The 21,480-nt window shown below is 44.0% G+C and overlaps 2 protein-coding genes across 2 annotated transcripts in view; one reads left to right on the top strand and one right to left on the bottom strand.

Annotated features, from left to right (window-relative positions):
- BRF1 (BRF1 general transcription factor IIIB subunit) overlaps positions 1-21,480 on the bottom strand; it is a 173,764-nt gene that overhangs the window by 73,928 nt on the left and 78,356 nt on the right. The window contains exons 6-8 of the mRNA XM_071426280.1: positions 12,393-12,542; positions 10,780-10,873; positions 919-1,045 (exon numbers count right to left, since the gene is read on the bottom strand). Coding sequence (XP_071282381.1) covers positions 919-1,045; positions 10,780-10,873; positions 12,393-12,542 — 371 coding nt within the window. The remainder of the gene's footprint in view (positions 1-918; positions 1,046-10,779; positions 10,874-12,392; positions 12,543-21,480) is intronic.
- Positions 17,034-19,728, top strand: BTBD6 (BTB domain containing 6). Its single transcript, XM_071426281.1, has 4 exons — positions 17,034-17,401; positions 17,613-17,703; positions 17,986-18,104; positions 18,338-19,728. The coding sequence occupies exons 1-4, from the start codon at positions 17,034-17,036 to the stop codon at positions 19,368-19,370; spliced, it is 1,611 nt and encodes a 536-aa protein (XP_071282382.1). The 3' UTR covers positions 19,371-19,728.

The following is a 21,480-nucleotide window of genomic DNA, read 5'->3' as shown; positions in this document are numbered from 1 at the left end:
ATTTTAAACTGTTTGTGTGCTGTACATAGAGACAGAGAACGGCAGGGTATTTCAAAAGCATAAGCAGGTTTTGAATCACCACTGAAATTACTTTGTAGTGTCAGACAGGCATGACAGACAGGTCTCAAAACACTGACCAATTTCAAAATGTTATCTCCTCCATCTTTATACTTCAAAAAGAGCCTCCAGTCTGGCAAGCTGTAAATAAAAGGCCTCATTCTCCAGCAGTCAGACCCTGTGACTGTGCCTGTAGATGTGAGAAGTGCAAGGACAGGGCTGAGACTGGAGTGCCCACACCAGACAGAGCACACTGGTGATGGCAGAGTGAAGCTCTGACCTACAGCACCTGGCTGGTTCTTGACAACATCACTAACACCCCTACAGACCTTAAATGATAGCACAGTTACAGCAAGCAAAAACCCTAACAAACCAATAATATAAGAATTTACTAGGGCAGCAGTAAAATCTTCTCCTCTGCTGCCAGCTTTAGTTCATGATTTGTAAAGAAATTAGGCCACATGAGAACTAATCTCTGTGGAAGTGGGTGTTGTGCCACACAAACCCACCAGCAGTCTCATTAAAGTAAATGGGTTATTGTTTTCATATTTATTTTAAAAAGTTCTCTGCAATGGCACTTCTCCTAACCACAGGTATCACCTTAAAAGCAGCGCATGGTTTCTAATCCCATGACATTTTTAATGGGGAAACTATTCCTTTGCCAATAAACAAAAAAATATCTTCAGTTAATGGGTACCATACACACTAATGCTCATCCCTCTCTCAAAAACCTCAAAATAAATGTACTGAATCTTACCAAGGGTTGTTCAGTTAGGATTTAGCATTAACTAAATTCAAAAGGAAAGGCACAGAGGGAGGGGAGTGGAAAGAACCACAGAGAGGATCCAATTCAGGATTTACCTGCTGTATCTTCAATTTTTTTTGACCAGCTGTAAACGAAGGAGGATCACATTCTTCCTCCAAGTCAATCTTCATAAACTCATCTATGGTCAGCTGACTGGTTGGTGTATCTTGAAACTCTGTCAACCTACCAAAGCATACAGCACATGACCAAAACATCTATAAGAACTCCTCTGAAAGTAACAAAAATTGCCAACTGCCAAGCTATGGAATAAACATGTCACCCTCAGCAGCTCTGGCTCAAACACAGACTACATTAAAACTGAAGTGCTACTAATTGTTTCATCTGCTGCAAAAAAAGTATCTTTTCATATCCCAAATTAGCTTTTGATTTATTAGAGTATGTAACATACTTTTTTTTTTGATGAACAAAGACTGAACAGAAATACTGCAGCCCCTACAGTCAATTAAGTATAGACAAAACTAAGACAAGAAACACAGCTCATTCCTCCCCTCTCATTGCTTTTGTTATCAATAGCAACAACAAAATGGATTCACCAAATAAAATATCTGTCATCCTGGTTTAGGAGTTTCTCAAAAAATCTTGCTGATATGTCATCATGATTAATTTACACAAAGCAAATGTTAAAGTAACATCTCTTCAGCAGGCTGGAAGAGGGACAAGAAATAATCTTCCCAGGACACACAGAAGTAGTGGTAAAATAAATTGATCATTTGCACATCACACAGATTAAATAGATGGATGAACATAATTTGACAATAATAAACTTTGGATTTGTTTAATGTTTGCATTTTTAAGTTCCTACCTATGTGAGAGATCAGACTGGCTCCATGGGGAATTGCCATGAAAGCAGATGAGTCTTTCACAGGAATTCAATCTTAAATAAGACCACGTGGTCATAACTTAATCCACAAATACCAGCATTTTATGCAGGTGGCTGAGAATAAGCACATCCATTTTACAGATGGAGAAAATGAGACAAAAGGTTAAGTACAAAGCCAGGTCAGGAAACGTCTGGCAGAATGCTTCTCTGACAGAAAGTGCCCTTTTAATAATATCAACATTTTCCATGGGAAAATGGCAATGATGGGTCTGCAGCTGCTTCACTGGAATATTCCCATCTTTCAGAGGAAGCAGAGCTGACAACAGCTTCCATCTGCAAAGATAGGGAACTAAAAATGGTGATTCAGTGCTCTCAGCACAGGACCTTTCTGCATTTCTCTCCCCCTAAAAGCAGTTGTGGTTTTCTCCTCAGTTCTCTCCTCTACCTTTGGTTGCAATAAAAGTCTCTCTGAAGAGGGAATTTTCTCTAGGACAGAAATTCAGTTTCTAGCCAACACCAGGGTCAAAGCCAGGAGCACAGGGCCACACTCTCCTACTATATCCTCATCAGTCTCTGTGTTTCTTCCTTTATAAAGTGAGGAGCAAGACAAGACACCCATAAGGAGGGGTGCAGGCTGCCACTGCAGGACACTTTGCCTGGAGACATCCCACTCCTGGAGCAGGGGCCAGAGGCCACAGGCAGCATCTCATGACATGAAATGCACAGAGAGAGCCAGGCACCTCTGTGTGACTCCAACAGCAAGCAGCACACTAAGCCCATGCATGGCTACGCCAGCCAGAGTTAGTGCTGCTGTGGAGAAGAAAGCCTCTGAAAACCAGACTCACTTTTGGAATTCAAGCATCTCCACAAAGCCCCAAATTAGCCATGTACTTAAGAGTGACTGACAGCCCAAACCCTTCCCTCAGAGTACCAGGGACCAGCTCCCTCCTCCTCTCTTTCAGATCAAATTGGAAAGGAGAGGAGGATGCTGTTGGCAGCAGCAGCACCCAGCTTTTAATTAAAAGACTAGAAATCTTTCTTGGCGTTAACGGGCTTCCAGCATGCATTACCCACCTTCCAGGAGGGAGCCACATCTATCAGGTTAGAGGGAAAACCTGGCTAGGGCACTATTATTATTATTATTATTATTATTATTATTATTATTATTATTATTTAAATTCAGGATTCACTTAATGCCAAACCCATGTATCATTTGAGGAGCATGGATCTTCCCAGTCCCAATCATTAAAGAACAGCCATCCATCTCTCCACGAATGAATCATGGCAGCCCTACTTCAGCATGACTCTTCCTCCCAACCAGCCTCACCTTATTATAATACTCTCCTCCCAGTGTTAAAAGCCAAGGTGCACTTTGGCAAAAACACACAGTTTATTTATCCAACACTTGCTCTGAGCCTGAGATGAGCTGCCAGAGCCCCACTGAAGCAGCACCACCTCTGCGCATGCCGAGCAGCCAGGAAAACAGCAGGAGCAAAACCCATGAAGCCAGGCTGGGGACAAGATGACCATGCTGGGTGTCAGCACCTAAGGCCTGCAGACACCTCAGGCTCTGTCTGTCCCTCTCCTGCCCAGTGTCACCTGAGTCATGGCACGTACCCTGCACCCATCAGACACCAGCCCTGCGGTGAGACAGCGAGCCGGAGCTGGCACGAGCTCCAGCCCAAGCCCCAGCTCCACACAAGGCAGGATGGGTCCCTCCCAACACCTTCAGTGTGGCTGCCCTAGGACAGGGCAGAGCTACATCATGGTTACTGCCAAGGAGCTCAAACCCACAGCACAGCATGGTTCAGCCATTGACCAGGCCACCAGCACCCAGTGCCACAGCCCTGCCCTCCCTCCTTTCCTCAGTCCTGATCCAAGCCAAGCAGGCCAGGGCTGACCACCCCAGGGGGATGGCTGCCAGCATCACAGTGTAAGCACAGGCTGGTGGTGATGCAAATTTAGAGCAGAATGTTATTTTTTCACTTCTCTCAAGTCCTGTCCCCAAGGTTCTAACCCTTCTCCCAAAACGAGGAACCATTCCTGATGGTCAGGATCCCAGCTTGAGCATCATCTCCGTGGGAGAGCGAGCTGCACACTCAACATTTTCTCCTTGAGCATCATCTCCGTGGGAGAGCAAGCTGCACACTCAACATTTTCTCCTTTACACTCAACATTTTCTCCTTTAACTTGATATGATATAAATAAATACCTGTGTTTGCCAACCACTCGCCTGCCTCAACATTTTACACTGGCTGATATCCTGTCTACATATTTTTAAACATTCTTTAATTTTATCCACTGTTTGGACACATGCCACCAAGGCAACAAACTGATGCTGCAGCAGTCTGCACCACATGAAACAAAGCAACATTAGTTTGGCAGTTAAGAAAAACTGACACAACCTTAATTATAAACACAATAATTTCAGGGGCAAGGGAGTGGCTTCATGAAAAAAAAATAGCTACAGGCTATTTTTTAAGTCCCACATAAAAATGCTATCCAAGTTCATTTTTCACTTTTGTTAACCTAAAAAAATCTAATAAGAGTTGCCACTTTAAGTTATGCACAGACAGAGGGAAAATAAACAGATATACAAATTAAAATATTATTTCCTTGGCACAAAATCAAAAAGGCTTTAAAAACTGAAATTTGGCAGACAAGGATTTTCTATTTATAGTCAAAGCAGAGGCAACCACTAAAGCTCAGGCTAAGATTCAACTTCCAGTATAAACCGTCCTCTTACAGTTTCTCACAGCAAACTCTTTCAAGAAAATTCCTTTGGGAGAAAAGTTTTTCCAGAGCCTAGTGTCATCTGCCTCTAACCCCAACCATTTTTAAAAAGAAAAATTTCCACAGTTGTTGTTTCATCCATATACAGACAAAACCACACCTCTGCTTCTGATAAAGCACTTTGCACTTTTGTGCACAAACCAGTAAACTGATTCTATTCACACTTAATTTAACTCCCAATAAGGGAAAATGGGTCAACCATTTTGAAGTTACATGCAATGTCCTTTTTACTTTGTTTTGTTCCAGGGATACCCTCCAGTGGAGACTCTTGAATCCAGTCTGCAGTGATAGAAAAAACAAGATTTGTGTGTGCAGCTAAGGGCTCAGGTTTAGTGTTTAATTCTGCAGCAGTGGGGTGTGACAAAGAACACAAAAGAACAAGGACTTCTGGACTCCAACTCACAAATCCTTCAGGAGCCCAAGTTCAAAGCCCAAGAGGGACTTCTAAGCAGAGACTACTCAGGAACAGCCACGGTGTCCTTCTGCCCATACACAATCAGCATCCAGCTCTAGAAAGCAGGCAGCATGAGCAGAACTATCTCCATACAGAAGGGCAAACAAATTACAGCTGCAGAGAGAGCTGTTTTGTTAAAGAGGGAACATGAGGTTTAGCCTGAGCCATCAGCCTTTAAGTTACCTGTTGTGAGAGGTCTTTTTAAAGTACTTAAAGTATTTTACCAGTGGATTAGAAAAATAATAAACTGAATATGCCACACTGTTAGCAGAAATATATGAAAAAGAATCTTTATTGCAAGATAAACTGGTGCTAGCAACTAAACTCCCCTGAGTTTTCCCAAATTAACAATATAATTAAAACCATAAGTAATACCTTACATGATATCTATATAATCTTAACTGTGGTATCAACTACAAACATTCTAGCAATAGATCAGCTGATTTGACACCTCAGACAATTCCAGACTCTGGAAAAGTAAGGGATTTACTTTTGTGTCTTAGTGAAGAACCAAAATATTGCAGAACACCACCACTGTTTTAATTTAACCCTCATCAGTGCCTCCTGCCACTCCAAACCTGTGCACTCAAGAGAAGCTCAGAATTCACACTGGTGTTCAAACCATCTATACTATAAATCTAACAGTCTGTTGCATCATCCTTCTCTTCTTATTTTTTTCCAAGCCATACAATGTTTACACATGAACTATTTATGGAAGTTTGTAAACACATACCCTAAAAGTGATACTTAATATAGAACATATATCTGAAATAGTTATTAAATGCTTCCTACATGACATAACAAAAAGTTTTCCAGCAGCCACCACTAAGTAAATAAATAGAAATCTCCTGATATGTAAACATTGTACATAGAATTAATTTTACTTGTATTTGCAGGAATATAAAAGGTAGTTTTAAGCCTGTATGAATGAGTATCTCATTACTAAAGGTAAGGAGAAAATCAGAGGTGATCCAGCTGCTGTGGTTTTACAACTTACAACTTATCACCTGAGCTGTGCTAAATTATTCTGTCTGTTCCTAACCAAATGCAACTGTTAAAGAGAAATATTCTCCCTTTACACAACTTCCAACATTAATACACATCACCTCTTTTTGCAATGGACTAAGAGCATAGACACGGTCATTTACTTCCAATTAACAGATGACTGGTAATTTATGGAGCTCATTTGCTGGCAACTCTCTGATGTTTCTCTAAGTATTAAGAACAGGTACCTCTAAAGATTGTACTGAATAAAGCACCCTTTAGAATTAGTTCCTGTTACTTGCTCACACCAACACAGAGATTTAAAACGGTCACAAAGTCATAAGCATAAATTTTAAAGCCCTCATTCTACAAATGCTTACACACAGAGTTAACTTGCATTAACACTTGTGACCCACGATCAGCCCTGGATAATCCCACCAGCACCTCCCTGGCCATCCCAGAATTCTGTCAGTCTAAACCACCCAAAATTTTTTGTTCTTTTTTCCCCCTCTGATTCAAATGCTCACACCATGCTAATGAAACAAAATTTGTTAGCATTCCTTAAAATTCTGCTTCATTAGCATGTTCCTTTACTGTGTTCTGTCAAAAGCACTCTATGATCTCCTGGAAAAGAAAAATAGAGCTGTTTAATTTCTCAACAGCCACTCAGATGAGGAAAGTCAAACACAGGAAAACTATTTACAAGATCTAAGCCTGAGTTAGTGCAAACAAGTTACTGATTGTTTCAAAAGTAAGAGTCACCAAATAATTTTGAAATTATATTTTTAAGTATGATGTATTAAAATATATTAGGAATCTAACTAATGTATTAACTTGCTAACTGTATAGAAGCTAGATTTATAAAAAGGAACATTGCTTGTGAAATTGGATACCTCAGAAATAAAACCTTTTTTTTTTTAAATCAGACCATCCAACTTACAAAGGTATGCAGTATCAGCCCACATGGATCAAGTTGTATTTTACTCACCATACTAGAAAGGTTTCTGAAATCATCTGTAAGCCACTTGAATTGACTGAACTGGAGACATGAGATATTTCTCAATTTAACTTATGGCAGCCAGCAAAGGAGCTGCTCAGTTGCTGAGCTGAGATCAGAGCAGACACCACCACCAGGTCCTTTACATGAAATAAATCTCCTGGTGTTCTAAAAGCTTCTCTCCACATCACACTCCAAGCAAGAGCCCTTACATGACTCTGACATTCTGAGCATCCTCAGCCCCTCCATGCTGAAACACCTCAGGAGGCCAGCTCTCCCTGACCCACTGGATACCCTCCACAGAATTTCAGCAAGGCTGTACTTGGATCACAGCCCAACACTGACTCCTACACGCCTTTCCCTTCAGTCCTGGCCTTGACAGGGCTTTGGTGTTTTGAGTAACCACCTCACAGCCCCTCACAGCTGCCCATGTCCCTGTTACCTTCCCTTCTCATCCTGACTCAGGTATGGCTCCTCTCTTTGCCTTCTCTCTCAGGCATCCATCTGTCCAGCTTGAGAGACACAAGGTTTATGCCAGCCACACATTACAGAAATTAAAAAAAAAAATTTAAAAAATCTGCAGGCAGTACATTGAGAACACTTATCTCTACACATAAATCATTAATTTTTCCAGAAAATGATCACCTCAGTCATTGAAAGAGCTGTTACAGGGTCCCCAGGATATAAGCAAAGGACCCCATTTATGAAAGTCCCTGCAGCATCTACAACTGGTAAGTGAAGCTCCTTTGTAACAAGTCTTGTCTTCCTTCCCAAAACACTATGAGGTTGTGAGAAAAAAACAATCACCCCAAAACCAAGCAATTTAAACCCATTCTGGTCTTTCGTTCCAATTTTTTCTAAATGAAGCTTTACTGCTTCTGAAGTTCATCACAAAATAAGATTTTTAGCAGACGGGACTTTATGGAACTGAGAAGAAGTATTTTTTAATGCAAAAAGCAGTTCAATTTAAAGATAAAGTGAGCAAGTCAAAGCAGCAAAATGCAAATGTTAAGATAAGCTGATTTTTTTTTTTAATTCTATGGAAGAAGTGCCTAAGATCTTCAAACAGGCATAAGGACTGCACAGTATTAGATAATGCACAATGGACAAGTATCACAAAAATTACTCTTACTGAAGGTAACACAAAATGTAGAACACAGAGAAAGCATGCAAGAGGTGAATAAAAAGATGAAGGGGCAAAATATTTAAAGGTTAAAAATACAGAGGCAAAGACAGGTGCATTGAACACAGGCACAAATGTGAGGACTCAACTAAATAAAAGGACTGGGTTTATTAAAAGTTAATTTCTGCTACCTCCACGGATGATTACATAGAAAATAACAATTTGACTAATTAGCTAATATTTGTACAGTACTTTGAATATATGAAGTGATATATAAGTTAATATAATTTCAATTAGACTGGAAATGAGATAGAATTATCAGTGCATTTATTAATATTTAATAAGTTCGCTTTCAACAACAGCAACAAGCTTTACATTTTAATTGTGTGCTTCAAAACCTAAAGCTAGAAGGCCCTGCAAAGTGACTTCAAAGTTTTCTCTACCAATACTACCAAAAACCCACTCACATTAAAAATAAACAAGAACTGCTTTTTAACCAAACCAATGCCCAAATTAAGGACTCTTGACTGGAGGATGAGTGACAGCACACACAGGCTGTCACTTTTCCTTCCAAAACAGACTCCCCTTATGATCAGGTTGTGAATTTTTATGACCTGAAGATACCTCACATTTTTGTGAACCTCCTCCAGAGCTACTCCTCCAGCTGAGAGCAGAGAAAGAGGACACAGCCTCCAGGCAGGAGGGCTTGGTGCTCTCCAGCTGATGGACAATGGGGTGAATTAATCCAGAACCAGAAACAGGGCCCTTCCCAGGGGAGGGCTGCCACCCCTTGCTGAGGGTTTTCCCCAAGCATTCCCAGGAATTCCCAATCAGGATTTCTTAAGGAGCATCGTTCCTGCATCCTCATCCACACATTCCTGTCCCTCCCAGGAAAACACACACCACGTGGGACCTGCCCTTGCAGATTTCTGCCACGGGTACCAAAGCAAACCCAGCTTCCCAAGGTCTGTGCTTCCCCAGGAAGGCAGCTGGGAGCTAAATCAAACTACACAGCAGAACCTGCAGGCTGGAAGTGTCAGCATTATCTGGACTCATGTCGGGTTTCACTTCTGGAGCTGTCAGGGCAAAGCCATCAGCAGTGAGCACAGCATCCAACACCTTCATAAAACACAGCAGCAGCTACTCTTTACCAACCAGAGTAACTATAATTAAAAGGAAATAAAACTGCACATCAAACTGAGAAGTAAAGGAATTTTTAAGAATGTGAACTAAGTTCTTATTCATTTAGACAAATTCTATTTGATGGCATTTTGAAAGGAATTCTTGAAAGAAGAGGAAAAAAACTAGAGTGCAGAAAGAGTTATTCAAAGGTATTTTTTTTATTTGCCTTCCTTAAGTACTATATAACGTGCTCTTATTTGAAAAACATCAATCAAATTTATAGATTCGTGATAAATAGTTGTAATTATAGCTGCCTGAAAATAATTCAGCTGTCACGTTTACCCTGTCAAAGTAAATAAGGCTGTCATTTTAGTTGATGTGTGTGACTTGAGTAAACATTTCAAAGCATGAATTTTGAAGTAAGATTTTCTCGCTTGAAACAATTGTTCAAATTAATTTCCCTTCCAACCCTAATTTATTATGCTTATTTTCTTAGTAAGTACAAACTCTTGAGCTATTTAACCAAAGCATCTTGGAGCAGATTGTGGTGCATAACTCATTAATCATACAAAATGCACAACTGAAACACATGACCTATTGGCCAGAGAAAAAAAGGTGGCATTGGTACTGCTCCATCCTCATGGTTGTAGTACCTGGAAGCATTTAAAACACTTTATACCACCCATGCATAGCTGGAAAATAGCATCATTCCTGTTCCACCAATGAAGATCTGGCAGAAAACATTTTCCACAATTAAGAAGTGAATATTTTTAACAAGTATTATGTTCAATTGGATGTGCTTAAGCTGGATCCCAGCAAGGTGAAGAGAGACACTAAGGAAGCTTTCTAAAGACAGACCTTGGGGGAACAAATATCAGAATATATTGGTGATAGAAGAATTTCCAGCTGTAGGCAACAGAAATCATAGCATTTCTGTCAGGTCATTTTTAACTCAACCTATGGGGAAAGAGTATGTTACAACCTTTCAAAAGTAAAATGACAGACACTGGGTATCTGCTTGCATCATTAAACTATGGAAAATACTACTTGATCTTTAAAAAAATAAACACACAAAAGGTACTTGAAAAATTCCCATTTTCAGGGGATCCTTCACTGAACTTATAATTAGATTCACTGTGCTGTCTTCTATTTGTTAGCAGCGCAACACTACCAAAAATGAACACTTCAGCAAAATATTTTGGAAAGTTCTGTTCGATAACAGCTTAAAGACAAGACTTTTCATCACTTCGCTTCTGGATTAATGAAAAAAAAATCTCACAGCAGACTGTCAGCTTTGAGAATCAATAAATTATTTTTTCTGAGGACATGACAATACTGTTAATATTACTGACACAGCATTATTTTGCCTTCAAGTCTTCACCTGTTAAATAGGCACAGTGCTCCTTACCATCTTTGCTGAGCATTTGAGGCCTTACATAAGAGGCAAGGTGTTGGTACTTTAAAATGACCAGCTAAAACATACACTTATTTGATTCATGGCACTTACAAAAACAACCTGGTTTTCTCTAATATACATTTATTTTAGACTATATCACTGTTCAGTACTGCAAACCAAAGATAAAAGCAGTAAGACTGCACTGACCTTTTCCTTAATGTGGACTCACAAACCTTCACCACCCTGATGACCTCTTTAACAGTCCGTCGGAAATCATGCATTCTTGCTGCCACTAGCAGAGCTAGAGAACAAGCAGGGAAAGTTAATATCAAAAAGAGGGAAATTTCCTGAAGAAAAGCACGAAACAGTCAGGTTTTCTTTGTCCCTGCCTTCAGCTAAGGAGCTGTAAATGCTCATGGTCAGCTATGTCCCTGAATATTGGTGATGGACCTGACTTCACAAACTCTGCTTTCTACCCACTAAGCTGAGTGCAAGTTGTACCCTGAAAAATTCTGTGCTTTAACATTTGGGAAACAGTGGTTATCTACAGCACAAGAATATTTCAATGATCACTTATTTTCAGCTACCATTTTTTTAGCAGGACTCACTGAATTCTGTCCCAAATAAAAAGATCTCCAGAGAAACACTGAATATGCCTAAGCTGGTCTCCTCATTGCTGCCACTACTATCCTTGACTTGCTGGTGTCCAAGTGCTCTCCTGCAGGACCTTCTAAATGCCAGATAACCAGTTGCATTTACATGGTATCTTGATTCAGAGCACCACCCCCACTCATCATACAGTAGCTCCCTGCACAGAGCAGTTTTAAACATAAAAAATGCTTTTTTATAGAGGAAACTACACTAGAGCTCTACTTCTGGTATGTGTTTAGAGTGCTCCTAACAGGAACATCAGGGCTGAACTAACAATTGGTCATTGGAGCTGTGTGTGGCACAGACTTTTAAGCCAGGAAACCAAACTAAACCCAGTCCACAGTCCAACACATGAGCTGCATATTGCATGGATGGATGGAGGGGGCTCAGCACCACCTGCTCCCATCTATTGATCCATGTCTGTAGAATTAAATTACTTGCTCGTGTGGATAGAGCCCATGTAGCACATCAAAGAGCAGGCTGCTCTCCTATAGCCTATATTCAAATTTTTAGCAATGTGCAACATCAAGTTGTACCATTAACAAAAAGGGGCTAGAAATGCCAAAAAAATTTTGCATAGTCCTGGGTTCTCAAAGGTTTGAGCATTACTTCTCATTCATGCATAAACATGTAAGATCTTTCAAATAAAATAATGCACATACATGAACTCTGTGACTACCTACACTCTTCATTACTCTGACCCCACTGGCTACTGTCTTTTAACCTGGCCCTCCCAAACCCACAGGTTTTATGCAAGCATCATGACAGTGATGGATCTTGAAAAAAAGATGAAGAAGGAGAGAAAAATAGTTTCTCACAAAACAGGTCAAAGAGGACACTTCTTGCATAAGACTCTGTGTAAAGACACAAATCAAAGTGCTTGTACTAATGGTGTCATTTTAGCTGACAAAAAAAACCTTTTAGCAGCTAGAGCCTGCAGAGCGGGGGCAAGAAAAGCACCAGAAAGGAGCTTAAAAAAATTTCAAACCGTAAGCTACAAAGGGTCTGAGCAAGTACTGTAGGAGCAAGGGCAAAAATGAAGTTATAGTTCCAAAAACTATTTCCATGAAGACCTATATAATCTGTAGATGCCTGACAGAACAAAACTCCTACAAGATGGGTATCACCAGTGAGAAGGGGGGAAGGGGCACGGCCAGGCTCGGACGTACCCGCCCCGCAGAGCCCCGAGGGCCGGCGCCCCGTGTGCATCCAGTCCCTCTTCATCCTCTGCAGCAGCCTCAGAGCCGTCATGGACACCTCGTGGTTCTTATCCCCGAACTCCAGCATGTGTGCAAAACGGGGAATGTACAAACACGGATCTGCAACAGAAAGTAACACAGTTATGCCAAGCCCTAACATGGATTTGGGAAATGCAGCGCAGCAAGGCTGCCGGGCTGGTCTGGCTTCACCTCAGCAAACAGAGACCATGCTGCTGGGCAGATCCTCTACCACTAAGCTTTAGAAGCTTTTTTAGATAACCTAAAACAAAATAATTTCTTGCTCTCTACACAGGAGATCTTTAAAGCACTGCACAAACATTCCTACATGCTTTTCAGCATCCAAGGCTGCACATGCTGACAGTGACATGCGTGCAGTGTTACTGGTATCAGAGAAACCATGTCCAAAGTGAAACATTTACAAAAGCTTTTGCAGAATGAGGACGCAATTTAGGCCCAAAACTTCTAACATCTTTCCCAAAACTTCCAACATCTCTCAAAAAGTAACAAGGTAACTTGCATGTTTCATCTCAAACCTAACTACCAACTAAGCTTGAAAAAAATTCAGTTGCTTAAAATCCTCCCTAACAAAAATCTAGTTACCTTCCAAGATAATTCCAGCTGCTTCTCAGACTCACATTCCAAGAATACAAAACACTGCTTATTACAGACACTAAAGCAGACTTCCATCAGTATAAAGTGCTGGAACCCAATTAACATCATTAGCACTATGACAATTTACATCGGCCACAGATCTGCCTCCAGATGTATAAACTTATTTCAAGCGTTGGTGTTAAGAGCTTCAAACTAACCAAAATATGTCAGTACAGACTGTGCTCTGCCTAAACCAATTTATAATTTATCAAACAATCTTGTAAAAGCTACGCTTAACACATGTTTACTCTTAGTTGAGATATCAATTTCTCATTTCCTGCCAGCCTTTTATCACTTGACCGAAAATCCATGATGTACGGTAAATTGTTAACTATTAGTCTCAACTCAATTTCCTCTGCTGATCCCCTACGTGGGCACTTAAACCGATAAAGATGAAAATTCAGCTCAAAATACTGTAAAAATCTTAGGGATTTACAACTAATCAAAGCAGTTTCATTTAGCACCAAGTCCTAACAATGATGCCCTGTTGCTATCCATAATTACCAAGATCACACCATAGGTGATAATGCCTGTCAGCCCTGTAGAAGCATTTAAATGAAAGCACTTATAAAGCAAGAACTTCCAACCTCAAATTCCCCCAAAACTGAAGAAATTCCAGGCTGCAAACATGACTCAAAAATCAAAGGTTTAGGGGAACTTTATCAATCCCCATGATTCTAAGGACAGGTGTTCTGCACTTCCACGTATGACTTTATAAAGCTCTACTCTAGAGAAATGACATATTCCAAATTCAACAACAAAAAACCCAACCTTTCAGAAGCCATAGCCTGGGGTTCAACATACATCTAAATTTTGCTCTTGGTACTACAGGAACACGTAGCAATGCCTGGTTTGCTTTTCCATCTCTTCTTATCCAGAGACTGCCCAGCTTCAGCTCCTGCAGCTGCCAGAATGGAGCAGACAGTATCCTGGCCACATATTGCTTTAAATATATATCACTTATTCCATCCCCACACTAGGTTGAGAATTACATGGGGAAGGAATTCCAACATCAATTCAAAGGGAGATAACTGACTATCTCCTCTGGGTTTGGCCCTTATTCTTGCCAAAGCCAGTGGCAAGAGCTGTACCCATGGCATCTTAGTATCTATCACCAGCTTCAAAAGGGGTTTCTTTATTTTCATTTATGTCCATTCATTCTTTCAACCCAGCCCAAGCTCTGGGGGTGCCAGGGGATATGGAGGTTCCATTGTATTCCTAAAACAGTCATAACCCCTTGAAGGATCGTGTAAAATGAGTTCCCCTATCTGAGTCTATTGCTTCCATAATTTTGTATCTTGGAATTATTTGTTCCAAAAATACTTTAATAACTAATCCTGAAGTTGCTGAAATAGTTGGAAATGCTCCTGGCCACCCTGTTGGCTAACATACTATTACCAGAAAATACTTAAACCTTGCCACTTTGGGTATTTTGGTAAAATTCACCCGGCATCTCTGGGAGGGACATATAGCCCAAGACCTCCCTCCCCTGGCAATTTTCTTTGTAACCCTGTTATTGGTTTTTGCACAAATCAAGAAACCTTCAATAGCTCACTTTGAAGAGGTACAACAATTACACTTACCATGGGTAGGGGTACTCTCTAGAAATTGAACTGAATTAATAATAGTAATACACAATGCAAAGAAATAGGCTCACCTTTAGGAAAACCCCCTTTTCAGCTTTCATTCCTCCATCAATCCATTATTTATATGGAGTCAAACTTCACAGGATCAAACTTTGGCCAGTTTAATAATACTAGCAATTGGACCAGAACTACCTCCATTCTTTTCACCACATACCTCAACAGATTTCGAGGAGCAACTCTCAGCTCTGTCTCTGGAGCTGAGTTTCAGAGCTGAATTTTGGGAGCATTTACACATTTGCATTGTAGCTGTTCAGACATTTGTGCTGGCATTCATGCCCACAGGTCATTTGACAAAACATTGCACATCGTTAATTTGAATTCTGAAGCTACCAAACAGTCAGAAAATGAATACGTGGGTGGGTTTTAAATAGCAAGCCTTAAAGAAACCAAGTAAAGTAGGACAGTGAATAAATAAATCAGAGGCCAAGCCCAGGTTAGCATATACAGGTCCTGCATGGATGTAAACATTTGAAAATAAATAAATAAGAACTGTTAGAAGCTGCAAACCCCAAACACATTGCTTCGTTCCAGGGGCACCAAACCAGCAAGGATGCACCTGCTCACAGGAGGGTCCCCTTTGATTTTGGGTAACCTCTGGGGCTGCAACTCCACACACGAGAGCAAGTTACAGTCGGGCAAAACCCTGTCGGTTTCCCTCAAAGGGGATGTTGGGGGCCGTGAAGCAGACCACAAGAAAAACATTATTTCATGTTTTAAGCAAGGAGCATGTGCTTTGCTGAAAACTCCCTTCTCTCCTGATCCCAATTCTGACTTGGAACTTGGACTTTTGGAAGAACTTTGTGCCACATAGTCACTAAGAGGGATGTAAGAACAATTTCGAGTTGTGCTCCCAAGAGCGCTCCCCACCGAAAGCGGCAGGGCCCGCAGCGAAGCGAGCGCCGATCCCGCTGCAGGTCGCCCCCAGGGAACGGGCACAGAGAGGGGGACAGTCCTCCCCGAACGATCCCGGAGGACGGGCGGGACGGCCCGGGCGGGGACGGCGGGCACAGGGAGGGCACAGGGCTGCGGGGAGAGGGGTGGAAGGCCAGCAGCGTGTCCCTCATGGGGAGCAGCCCCGCCGCGGCCGTGCCCCCCTACTCCGGTGGGCGGCCCCGCGGGGCAGCGCTGCCCCCCCCGCCCAGCGCAGCGCGGAGCGGCGGCGCCCCCGCCCGGGCCGCCCGGGAACGGCGCTGCGCGCTCGGGGCCGCCCCCTCCGCCCCGCCGCGGTCCCCCCGCACTGCCCCGCGTCCCTCCGCGCCTGTCCCGCTGCGGCCGGAGCGGGGACACCGGGGGGTGCAGGGGGACAGATCGCGGGGGACCGCGGGGCTCGCTCCCGGCGGGCGCCCGGCGCTGCGCACGTAGGCGCCGGGGGGGCGGATGACGGGCGGGCAAGGGGCGGCCCTTTCCCCGCCGCGCCCCGGCGCTCGCCATTGGCGCGGGAGACCGTGACGCGCGGCGCGGCCGCTGCCTCTTAGTGCGGGAGGCGGAGGCAGGGCCCGGCAGAGCCGCGCCGAGCCCGGCCGCGTAGCGCTGCATCCCACCGCCAAGGGAGCGCCCAGGGCAGCGCCGCATCCCTCCCGCCCGCCGCGGAGGAGCCGGGGCGCCCCGCGGGCAGCAGCGCCCCTGGCGCGGGCGGGAGGAGCGCGGAGGAGCAGCAGCAGCAGCGACGGCGGCGGCGGCCGCCGCGGGGACCGGAGCAAAGTTGGTGCGAGCGGCGGCGGGGCCGCCCGGGAGCGGGACTGCAGGGAGCCGCCGCCTCGGCTCGGCCCGGCCGCCGCGGATGTGCCCCCGGCGGGCCGGGAAGGACGGAGCGGAGCACTGGCAGCGGGGATCGGGCGGCTGGCTGCGCTTCACCCTCGCCGGGCTGCTGCACTCGGAGGATTTGTGGATTGACTCTCGCTCCTGACCCACCGCCTCTGCTGGATTCCTGGGGTTTTGTTGCTGGATTTTGGATTTTTTTTTTGGTTTTTCCTTTTTTTTTTTTTTTTTTTCTTTTTTTTTTTTTTTTTTTCTCTCCCCGTTCCTTGGGGAAGGAACTGCCTGCCGGCCCCACTCGGGCTCCCCGCTGCAGTCGTGGCAGTGCCGTGGAGGCTGGGACCCCCCCACAAGCCAAGGTGAGCGCTGGCACTGATCCGACACAGCATCACCCCTTTCCCCCCGGAAAGGTGCGTCGGGCCGGTAACCAAAGAGCGGGCACACACTCCAAAAAAACCAAAGGCCACCCTGCATCTAGAAGCGTACAAAATATCCTGATAGTGGGACTCGCATTTGGGATCTGTTAGTTCTCTTGCTCATGCCACTGCCCCCTGGTTGCCTCAATGGCAGGATCATGAAGTGTTTGACTTTTTTTCTTCTGCTTCCAGAGACCTTAAAGAAGTCCAAAAAGAGTGTGAGGTCAAACGGCAAGGTGCCAGGATGCTATGAGATAGTGCCCCTGTCCCTGAAGAAGAAGATGGCTGCAGAACTTTACCCTGCCAGCACCAACACTAACATTGCAAACAGCAACGCCGCCGCCGCCGCCACCGCTGCCAACAGCAAGAAGAACGCCCTGCAGCTCCAGCAGAGCGCCCAGCCGCCCCCGCCGCCCCAGCTCCAAAACCTCAACAACAACAACTTGGAGAGCGCCAACTGGCAATCCTTCCATCCCACGCTGCGGGAGAGGTAAGGGCCAGGCCCGCCGGACCCTCCCCGGGCGGGCGGGAGAGAGAGAGAGAGAGAGAGGCGCCCGCCCTGTGGCCCTGTGCACCTGCGCCCCGGCCAGGCGAGAGCGCAGGGCTGGGCTGGAGCCGCGGGGGCCGCCGGCGGGAGGCTGGGGCACCGGGCGAGGGCAGCCCGCGGCTAACGGGGCTTCTCCCCCCTCCCCTGCTTGCAGGAACGCGCTGATGTTCAATAACGAACTCATGGCTGACGTTCACTTCATCGTGGGCCCGCCAGGGGCATCCAAGAAAGTTCCTGCCCATAAGGTTTGTGCAGATAATTTTTGGCTTTTTTAATGCTGCTGTGCAGGTCGCCTTTTCCCCCTGCCTTACAACTAGGTTCCACTTTTTTTTTTTCCCCCTAATTATAGCTCTTGTCTAATCCCAGAAGTAATTCGCATATACGCTGCAATTAAAGGGAGCAGTCTAAGGCAGTGTTCTCTTTCCACTGCAGCTTGTAACTTTCGCTAAATGTAGCTTTTAGGAAAGCCAGCACGCTCAGCTGTTCCTGATCCATGTTACTGAGGCTTCTCTCTCTTTATTTTCCAGTATGTTTTGGCAGTTGGTAGCTCTGTCTTCTATGCTATGTTTTATGGCGATCTCGCAGAGGTCAAATCTGAAATCCATATACCAGATGTGGAACCTGCAGCCTTTCTAATCCTATTAAAGTAAGTGGCCACTACAAGTCTGCTAATTACATGGACAGAATCAAAGTAGCTTATAAAATATACATCTCCTAATTGACATTGTGCAATACGCACTTATTGCTGTTTACTTAATGTGCTGACAAATACTGAACGTCAGATTCACTGCCAGCAAAGACGAATATAGATTATTTTCATGGCCTACTTTTTTTTTTTCCCTGAGAAACTAATTTTTTTTTTTTCACCCCTCCGTCTAGATACATGTATAGTGATGAAATAGACCTGGAAGCTGACACAGTTCTGGCTACACTCTATGCTGCCAAGAAGTACATCGTGCCGGCCCTAGCAAAGGCTTGCGTCAATTTTTTGGAGACCAGCTTAGAAGCGAAGAACGCTTGTGTCCTGCTGTCTCAGAGCAGGCTCTTCGAGGAGCCAGAGCTGACGCAGCGCTGCTGGGAAGTGATTGATGCTCAGGCAGAAATGGCACTGAAGTCAGAGGGCTTCTGTGAGATAGATCAACAAACACTAGAGATCATTGTAACCCGGGAAGCACTCAACACCAAGGAGGTGGTAGTTTTCGAGGCCGTTCTCAACTGGGCAGAGGCTGAATGCAAAAGGCAAGGGCTGCCGGTGACGCCACGCAACAAGAGGAATGTATTAGGGAAAGCTTTGTACTTGGTGCGGATTCCAACCATGACTTTGGAAGAGTTTGCCAACGGAGCTGCCCAGTCCGACATCCTCACCCTTGAGGAGACTCACAACATATTCCTATGGTACACAGCCGCAAATAAACCCAAACTAGAGTTCCCCCTGACGAAAAGAAAAGGACTCGTGCCTCAGCGCTGCCACCGGTTTCAGTCGTCTGCGTATCGCAGCAATCAGTGGAGGTACCGGGGCCGGTGTGACAGTATTCAGTTTGCCGTAGACAAACGGATATTTATAGCGGGACTGGGATTGTATGGCTCAAGCTGTGGCAAAGCTGAATACAGCGTCAAAATCGAACTGAAGCGCTTAGGTGTTGTCCTTGCTCAAAATCTGACAAAGTTTACCTCCGACGGCTCCAGTAACACCTTCTCGGTGTGGTTTGAACACCCCGTGCAGGTTGAGCAAGACACGTTTTACAATGTAAGTGCTATTCTGGACGGGAACGAACTCAGTTACTTTGGACAAGAGGGAATGACTGAAGTGCAGTGCGGGAAAGTGACGTTCCAGTTCCAGTGCTCCTCGGACAGTACTAATGGAACTGGAGTACAAGGAGGACAAATACCTGAGCTCATTTTCTATGCATGATGCATTTCACCTTGATTGTATTCCAGTGCTGCAATGATGCACATTAAGGGATTTTTCAGTTTTACTACGAACTCTGCAGCAGTATGGAATGTTATGCTACTTACCTATCTGCTACATCAGGCTATACAAATAAGTGAAGGAATGCTCTTGAATTTAATCTTATTTTATTTATTCATAAGCTATTTGACTTAATTATTAAGACTGCAACATGCAGAAAAATGTTAAATTTTGCACGTACTGTGCATTTATTTTGTATATAGATAACTAACTTGCAGACTGCAGCTGACTCAAACAGAATGTTCTAAACTAGAGCAGTTTACGGATCTGTGAAATATAAAACATTTTTACTTGCCCTAAATCCTGTGTACTTGATCTTTGCTGACCTTATGGCTCGTGTGTGTTAATTCATGTACAGCTAACAGGGGTGATGACACTGGAGTCTGGTCCCTGTGTGCATCCACACCCAGCAAATAGGAAGGTTCCCTCTCTTGGTAACTGAAACTATCCATCAGCAGCCTTTATTTTCCCTTCATGAGAAAAGGAGCTGACATTTGAGGAAGCTCAGGGTTTTTTGTGTGTTGCCCAAGCTGAAGATAGACAAACCATCAGTATAATCAAAGCTGATGAAAATCATCCTGTGGTTATATTTGAAAACTCCTAATGCCCCTTCACATGCAGCATCTCTGTTATCCTCCAGCCTGCCCACCAAACAGCAACACTGCCACTGCACCTGTCAAACTGTATCCCCCCTCGAAAGGCCAGAGTCAAGACACACAGATGAAGTTAATTAATTCAGTGACAGGGCTGCATCACAAATTTTGCCCAGGGCTGTATTACTGGCAGACACTATCTGAATTTACATCCCATCTTTATACAGAGCAGCAGGCATTAGAAAAATACTTGCAAGATGGTGTTAAGGTTCACTTAAGATTACGAATTAGAAATAAGCCACCTTAAAAAAAAGAAAAAAAAAGCTGTTGGATCTTTCCTCCTGCTCTTTTTTGGAAAACACAGTCCCAGGCATTATCAGCAATCATTCTCTGCTAGTACTTTCCTCAGAAAGTGATAAAAGTTTTTTCTCAAAGGTCTCATGATGATAGCTGAGCCAATTAGAAATATTAACTGGATTTTGTAAATCTTAGGATGGGCTTGGAAGTGAGTGCTCAAACAGCAGTCTAAACCAGTATTTTTTCCATGTATAACAAGTACCTCTACATCTAACAAGTTTGCCTTTTCCCAAGCTGCATTAATTTTCACCTTGAAACTAAGCTGCAATGCAAATCCTGCCTGTTTTCTCTCTCTAAAAAAAGGACCAAAAAAAGTAAGGAAAAGTAAGAAGGGGAGTGGATTACTGGGAACAAGACCTCTGTAGCAGAGCTGAGCTGTGCTGTGTGGTGCTCCGTGTGGGAGCTGCTGCTCCCCTTGCTGCAGGAGCAGCAGCCCTGTGCCAGCCCAGAACAGCTCAAGGGGTGTGCCTGTGTTGTCCTTCTGCAACACAGCCATCTGATTCTCTTGGTACAGATGAAAGAGAGTGGGAGTGAGAGTGGGTAAAGATGCAGGCAGATAATTCCTACACAGTGGTGGGTAACAGTCACAAGACCTCGCTATAAATGCACTCTTTTAACTGGAATTGGCACAAATCCCCTTGGCTTAAACCCACAACCTGGAGAATGGCTTGTATACCCTTTTGACAGGTTAAACCCCACCTTCCTATCACAGTTACAATTTCAGTGTTGACTTGTTTGAAGTTATTCACATGTTTGGAAAAAGTTGCTCATTTTCCACCAAGCCGCTCGTATTTCAAGCACTGATCAGCCCAGCTACAGGTGATGGACAAATAGTAAATTTGGCAAATACTTACCAAACGTTGCATCTGTGGAATTGAAGCGTGACAGGCCTGCAGGAGCTTGCTGACACACACAAATTTGTTACACGTCAGTCCATTGTCTTAGTATAGCCCAAATTACTCTTGGAAAAAGCAACAAAACTATTTGCAAAAGAAAACAGCATCTAGTTCCAAAAAAGCTCTTCCATAAAGGAGAACAGGCTCTTATAGTCAGCAATGCTCCTCGGCCTGGATTGATTCCAGCTTCACTATAAAGTTTCTACT

The sequence above is a fragment of the Agelaius tricolor genome, unplaced genomic scaffold (assembly GCF_023055355.1).
Source record: "Agelaius tricolor isolate 1412-34295 unplaced genomic scaffold, bAgeTri1.0.p SCAF_5, whole genome shotgun sequence".
Taxonomy (NCBI): domain Eukaryota; kingdom Metazoa; phylum Chordata; class Aves; order Passeriformes; family Icteridae; genus Agelaius; species Agelaius tricolor.
This window is presented reverse-complemented; position numbering and strand designations above follow the sequence as displayed.